The sequence below is a fragment of the Bemisia tabaci genome, chromosome 9 (genome assembly GCF_918797505.1).
Source record: "Bemisia tabaci chromosome 9, PGI_BMITA_v3".
Lineage (NCBI taxonomy): Eukaryota > Metazoa > Arthropoda > Insecta > Hemiptera > Aleyrodidae > Bemisia > Bemisia tabaci.
Window position 1 is genome coordinate 7,076,826 of NC_092801.1, and position 7,272 is coordinate 7,084,097.

At 37.7% G+C, this 7,272-nt stretch overlaps 1 protein-coding gene across 6 annotated transcripts; it reads right to left on the minus strand.

The window, feature by feature from the left end:
• Window positions 1–200: 200 nt before the first annotated feature.
• Window positions 201–6,522, minus strand: LOC109033039 (uncharacterized). 6 transcript variants are annotated; one of them, XM_072303961.1, is made up of 4 exons: window positions 6,153–6,512; window positions 5,844–5,994; window positions 4,770–4,972; window positions 201–3,054 (listed from the first exon to the last, which is right to left on the minus strand). In XM_072303961.1, exon 4 carries the CDS (start codon window positions 1,845–1,847, stop codon window positions 450–452), a length of 1,398 nt encoding a protein of 465 aa, XP_072160062.1. In that variant the 5' UTR covers window positions 1,848–3,054; window positions 4,770–4,972; window positions 5,844–5,994; window positions 6,153–6,512; the 3' UTR covers window positions 201–449. The 6 variants fall into 6 exon arrangements, 4 of the variants coding, with proteins under 4 accessions (XP_072160062.1, XP_018901013.2, XP_018901003.2 ...); XM_019045468.2 differs by having other exon boundaries at window positions 5,857–5,999; XM_019045458.2 differs by having other exon boundaries at window positions 5,844–5,999.
• Between the last annotated feature and the right edge of the window lie 750 nt (window positions 6,523–7,272).

Below are 7,272 nucleotides of genomic sequence, written 5' to 3' on the forward strand. Positions count from 1 at the left end.
GGGGCAAATTTAATGAATGTATTTTTCACGTATTCCCAGTGTTCAATGAAATTTACACTGCTGAGTCGCGGCTCGCTGGAGTAACCGCTACGAAATTCCGCAGCGTATTGAACGCTTCGCTTCGCATGCTTCGCAAATTGCGAAGCGAAGCTTCGCTTCGCTTCGCTTCGCCTTTGAAAATCGCGCTTCGCGGACCTAGTAATATTACAACATCACATTCATGCAAAAATCACAACTGTCCTCGAAATCATTGAGTAATTAGCATTGTTTTCATAACTGTTAAGAGCTTACTAAAATGTCATGCGGACAAATCCCTAGTTTGAAAATTATCTTAAAGAATATTTAGGGAGACATTTGATTATGTGAAACGTTTCATCACTAGTTGAAGACTCTTCAATTTTTCTGAGGGATCATAATTTTTTTTCTGCTTGCCGTCTGGATACTGAAAATTATTCAACCTCTATGGAAAAACCCAAGCTTTTTCTTTTTCGATCTTCTATCCACGATCCATCTCGAACCCGTGCACATAAAATCTTCAAGTACTCTGCTCCTTTAACAATATCTTTTACTTCAATGTATACTTGGCCGCTGATGCGCCACCAAAACGTATCTGAAACATAGGCGATCTGGAAAAATGTATCAAAGTCTACAGCAGCGGCGCGCTGTATGTAATCAAATATTTCCTTCAGATCCGCACGTTGATACTTTGAGAGAGAGATAGGCATACGCACATTTACCAAGAAGCAAGCTTTTTCTCGGACAGTGGCATCCGGAATATGCATAACTTCAGTGCCAAGGACTTCTGCAGCTGCTTCTGCACCCTTCCAAGCAACTTCCGCACAATATTTTTGGATTGCCTTCTCTCCACCGCATACCTGCTTGCGAAAAGCTAAAGCAGCAGGAATGACTAGTTGTGGACAATAGTCCTGCGTGGCCACGAAAGAAAAAAGCTCTGCTAAAGATGAAGTGGTGTTAGGTGTGGGAACCTCATCTAAGCTCATGATAGTACAATTTGGTAAAGGCTGAAAACTATGGCTAATAGGAAGCGTGGCTCGGATGAGATGGCAAACTCGAGGATTTACATACATCGCAGTACAACCGCGAGGAACAAATAACCATTTATGCAGCGCACTAAAGAAGAAATCGGGCTGAGCTGCAGTGAGATCGATATCGATATGACCAATTCCATGGGCTCCATCAACTAAACTGTAAACACTGTGACGGCGCGCCAAGGCACACATGCGTTCCCATGGGAGTAAAAGACCTGGTACAGACGTGATAGTGTCAATGATGAGCATGCGCACTTGCCGGCTGGTTTCAGCGTTGATACGCAGGATAGCCTCCTCGTAGTGACGTTCAAGATCATCGTCGCTAACTGGCCACGACATGTTTACTTTTTCGGCCCGAACCGGAGATATCTCCTCTATGTGACACAGCGCTTTCTTGAGTGCAGGATACGTGAGATCATGGTACAAAATAACATCTCCCTCCTTCCAATTCACATTACGTAATATCAGGTCGGAAGCTGTTGAGTTATTCGGCACCAGCACGAGGTCATCGACCGGGCAGCATAGAATTTGGGCGACCGCTGCACGTGACTCAGCCTGCATCTTCGGCATTGTCCACTTCATGAAGACTGTTGGCCGCTCATTTGATACCTTGTGCAGAGCGTGCAATTTTTCCTGTACGTAATGAGGTGAGACCCCATAGCTACCATGATTTAGGGGTAGGTATGTAGGTGCAAATCCAAAATGTTGCAGTCGCATAGATTGACCGAACGGACAAGGGTTTAAACCACTCTTACTGTCCTGTGGAGCCGTCATGGTTTCTGCCAGTGAGTTATCCATTCAGGTATCTATGAGGTGCTCATTAAAGAGAGAGGACCAAAATTTTATGGTGAGATCAGCTCTGGCTGATGTTATAACTTATTACAAATGCAATTAAGCATTATTGAAGATAAACAAAAATTACTGAAAAGTATTAGTCAATTATGTCCTGCTAGCCAGATAGACATGGCGACTCAAAAATAACAGATATTTAATGTTGGGAGCAGCTGTGAGGGATGTTCTGATTCTTCATATTAATTTAAAAGCATAATAATTGAGCCTTTTACATCACACATAGAGAGATGTATATAACATCAAAAAATGAAGACTGAAAATTAATTTTTTTCTGCATAAAAGATAAAATGTAGAATTATTAGGGCTCCAGCTTTGACTTGTCATTAATGCAAAAGCCATAGGAATGTAAACCTACTGAACGTTCACACACACTTAATCAAAAACCATTTCTCTGAAAATATTATGTATTCAAGTTCCGGTAGAACTGAAAAAAATTTGGGCCTTTGCGTAAACAAGTAGGAGATGACAGACATAACAGCCACTCTGATGCCTTCACTACTTAAAAGTCCCTCTTTGTTCGTATATTCAAGATGTAAAAAACCATCAATGCATACATTTTTTCAATACGTAACTAATAAGAACCTGCATAAATATAGGCTCTTTTTTCTAAGTAGAATAAAATTGAATTGACTCCAGCTTTATTATTTTTGGTTTATCTGTATCATCTAGGTTTTTATTTTAATTTTGCGCAGTTTTGGACCCTGCATGCTACGTAAGAAAATTAATACCTACTAGACACAGTCAATTTACAAAACCAGTCAATTTTGACTGCTTTAATTAAAATCCTGTCCATGGGTCTGAACAAACAGGTAAGAGTTACGATTTCAACAAGTTAAATACTAACCAAGCAAAAAAAACTTAGGTACTCACTGAGTAGGCACAATAGAAATTGACTTTCACAAAAACTTCGAACTTCATCAAAAATAATTTTAAGCTCGATTTACAGTAAAGAAGAAAGTTGAACAAGTACAAGTGCAGACAAAAGTATTGACAGCAGGGGTTCCAGTTTGAGCTCCCAGATAAAAATTATGGCTACTTAAAAATACTGCTGGAATGCATGATACCTGAATGGTACCTTGAATTTTAGGAGAGTGCAGAATTTGAGCATCTTTTGTCTTTTCGAAAATCAAATGACACGGTTCGTTGATTTAACCTGAAAAAAACACAATCAAATACCTAGTTAAGTTTCATTCCAGAACGCAGTTTACAAGATGCAATATTGTTATTATTGTAAGTTAAACAATGGTTTTTGAGGTGAAAGTTCGATAATGATTTTAACAGCTATAGCTACATGAGGAGAAGATGAAAGAAATTGCCACTTCAAATGACAGAGAAATGTGGATTCTTTTTAAAATTGTTTGCAGATTGTTGAAGAGCATCTTATTACTGCTATCTTCAAGAATAATTTCTCTCTTATCGTAAAAGATAAGGAACCTACTTAGACAGTTTTTATCCTCTCCTGAAAAGTTAGGTTTCCCAAGCTTTGCAGTCTGGTTTTGTCACCACTCAAAAGCCCCAATTTTAAACAAAATACAATCCTGATTTGTGAGACTGAGACAATACGGCCTACATTGAAAGCAACATGTGGACTATTCCTTCATTATTCTTTTGATTTAGAGGAATAAGTAAAAAGCACATTTTCTGCCTCCCAAGTAGCATTTTGTAATTGGAATGTTGCGTTATACTGCAATAGAGTCCGCATAAAATAAATTAACAAACTTTTAGACTGTGACAGAATAAGATCTGCCGTGTTGATTCTTTGATTTACTTTACATGTAAAAGTGACATCAGACGATCCTCTGTTACAGTCTGGAAGTGCGTGACCTTATTTGGTGTGGACTCTAATATCATAAAATTATTAAAATTGTTTCCAAATATTACTTATCGTAATTTTTTCTCAACATTTAACACAATCTTTTTTTCATTGAAAAAATTGTACTTTTATTTCAAAGAAAATTATGAAATCTTTTGGGGATTACAAATTTGGGAAATTTTTTGGACCAAATTTTAGTTCCAATTTCAAAAAAGCTTGGCCAAAAAAAAAGAAGCAGAAATACAAGATATTTAAAGATACTGCCCAAGTATTTTACTTTCAAAACATTAAAAAAATAGTTCTTTGTAGTCTAAAAACTGAAAAGAAATTTCAGATTTTGCGATTTCATTACAAATCTTGACCAGCTAGAAGCTAATTAAAAATTACAATGAGATTACACTTTTATCACACTTTTTTCTGGAAAAAATTACAATCATAATATGATACAGAAAAATTGTAATTTTCTCCTACAATACTGTTGTAATATGTTGTAGGTAATCCGTGTTACTTGGGACGTATGATAATAGAAAACGTACTGATGATGAAATTACCAGACCTTGTATTTCATTTGCGGTGTTTAAAAATCTCCGCTCAAATTTTATTTTATTGAAGAAGAGCAAATCGATATAATTTCTTGAAATTTTCACAGAATTTTTTTCCTCTAAAGTAGAGAAAACACAGAAGTTTTCAAGAAATGACATTGAGTGATTTTCCATTTAAAAAATAAAGTAAGACAGGAAGTCCTCAACGTCGCAAATCAAGATACTTAGTCTGGTAGTTTCACAGCGAATATGATATAAAATACCTAATATAAAAAATAAAATACATAATAACACATAATATATAAAATGCGTAAATCGGACTAGCCCATGAACGAAGAGGATATATACCTTTTAGAGACCAATCTTAGTTCGAACAATCAGATTTACACTTCCCAAAATCGAACTGTGAACTCAAAGGCTGACATCTAAATGCCTTTCTAGGGCTGCTAGCTGATTGAATTTGCCTTTTAGAAAACTTTTTCGAAAACCAATTTTGCTGAATTTCTCACTCACCTCACTGTTTAGACATGATGGGCATTCATTTCGTGGCATCTAGAAGTTTGAGGATACCATTTTTAAGTATAGGTACATAAACTGCTTCTATTAGACAAATTTAACGGATGAAAAGCTGCTGTCTTGGTACGAGCATTTTTCTTGGCTCTTGTTGACGTTGAATTGCGAATGCTTCTTAATGAGTATATGCCATTTTCTCAAAGCTAGAAAATTTAGAAATAAAAACATTAACAAAAAATATTGTACATGCGCCCCGGAAAGTGACCAAGTCTTGGGGGCAGTAAAATTCAGAATAATGAGTCGAGAATAATTTAACTTCGTCGCTGTACTTACATTGTTTGACCTTTATTTCCACTTTTTCTACCCATTTCATATTTTTTGGGCAAACAAAGCTTAAGCGAACATTCCGCTACACTCCTCCTACTGAGCTTCAATAATAGCGAAACTGGTGGAATTCTGTTGACAGGTCTGAATTCTTTGCTCAAACCAAACTGCGTTCTCAACGGATACCTAACAAAGAGGTGCTTTACCCGAAAACCTAAAACGGCTGGTAAGAGTGAATATGTTTATCTAAGTTCAGATTATTTGATCAAACCAGCTTGAAATTAGGCAAAAGAAAAACATTTCGTTCCTGCACTGTTCACACAGGACGGGTAAGAGAACATAGGTATTATATGAAAAGCACTAGGTTCACAGATCTGAATTTCTATGGGGGCGAGTCTTGATGCACCCAAATTTCACAGAACAAATCCACAAGTAAGGAGACGAAAAGGAAAATCATTTACCATTGTGGTGGACACGTAAACTTACGATCATGATTACTTACCTCGCTTTTCCAGGTTTCCCTGGCCGATTTTAAGAAATTTCTCAGACATATGAGACAACACAAAATGATAAATATTAAGTTCCAATCCTAATGTTCCCAAATAGGGTCATACAGCTCTTTACTTGGACTATAGGGCCACACTCAGTAGGTACATCATAAGAAGCACTATCGTGCAGCTTTATGTGCACAAATTTGAATTTTAAATCAGTCTGCACAACTTGAATAGCCTGCATCATAACTTTACTTACCCCATCAACTGACCTATTACTGGGCTAGAATTTTCAGCAATTGACTTCTTGGTGTTCAGTACAGTCAATCGGTGTAACATCGGGCCAGCTAGTACAACATCGGGCCAGCTAGTACAACATGGGGCTGCGACCAAGGTACGCACTTTTGCAACTTCACTGTCAAAATGTTACATTTCTTTCATTAAAAGAATAATAAAAAAAGTGAACAAAAAAAGCGTTGATCAATCAGAGAGTGCAGTTATATTTAGAGGCATCAAAAACGATGCTTTACGATTGTCAACAAAACATGTAGGGCTTGAACAGATTTACCTGAGATTTCACACGTGGTAGCTTGACAGGGTAATGTCATCATGGATTCAGCGAAATAGCCCTTGAGTCAAGCTGTCGAAATTCTTCACAATTTTGAAAGATATGCATTGCTCTGGCCCTGAACTGATGTTCTGCATGTTCCTTCACTTGCTCACCATGATTCATTGAAACGTTGGTGGGAAAAATCATCGGGTGTTGATTAAACTAAATCTTTATAAAGATCAGATTAAGTATGCTGTAATGTTAGCGAAATTCTGACTGACCTACACTTATAAAAAATTATTTTATGCCGAGTGTTGACGTGCTGCGCGTACGTGCCGACTGCCGAGAAAGCCGAGTATCCCTTATCAATCTCTCTTATCAATCTGCAATCATCAACATCAACAAACAACAACAGGCAACAGGTAATGAATACGCGCGGCATTTGTGTATGCACAATTGCTGAGTACCGCATTGAAGGCGCATTGATGAAAGAAAATCCTCACCTTCGCGGTGCAGAAATGAAGCACATCAGTACACCTCAGGCAGGATCTGACTATTTTTACCGAGTTATTGCGGTAGGCAAGTAAATTTAACTGATTCAAGTATGAATTTAGGAAAACGAGTACAATATTATTTTGTCATGGAAGAAATAATGAATATTTTTCCATGAATTTTCAAGTGGGCTGAAAACAATTGACAGTGCAATATGCAAATTCAACTAATTCAAGCTCTCTCTTGGCACAAAAATGAATAACAGTGGCGCAGCTAGGAATTCTTTAAAGGGGGGGGGGGAAGGGGTCCATTTACATTATTTTGTGTACGTCCCCGCTAATATTTTATGTCTGCCCTCCTAAAGCAAAAAAAAAAGGAACAATTATTAACGTAGCTAGGGGGGGGGGGGGGCAGACCCCCCGGACCCCCCTTGTCTACGCCAACGCCACGCACTGATGAGTAATTAAGTATCTATTGCCTGGAATCGAGAGTTTCCTATCGAAATCTCAAAGTCAGATTTTTGGTCCTAAACCCCCAACTCGACCCCACGATATTTACCCCCTTGGTCTACGGTATCTTATTGTCCTGTAAATGATCGAAAATTTGACATCATCAAATCATTGTAATATCATTAAGGATCCCGAAA

Coding starts and splice junctions, on each gene's coding strand:
- LOC109033039 (XM_019045451.2), bottom strand. CDS start 1,847: ATGGATAACTCACTGGCAGAAACCATGACGGCTCCACAGGACAGTAAG.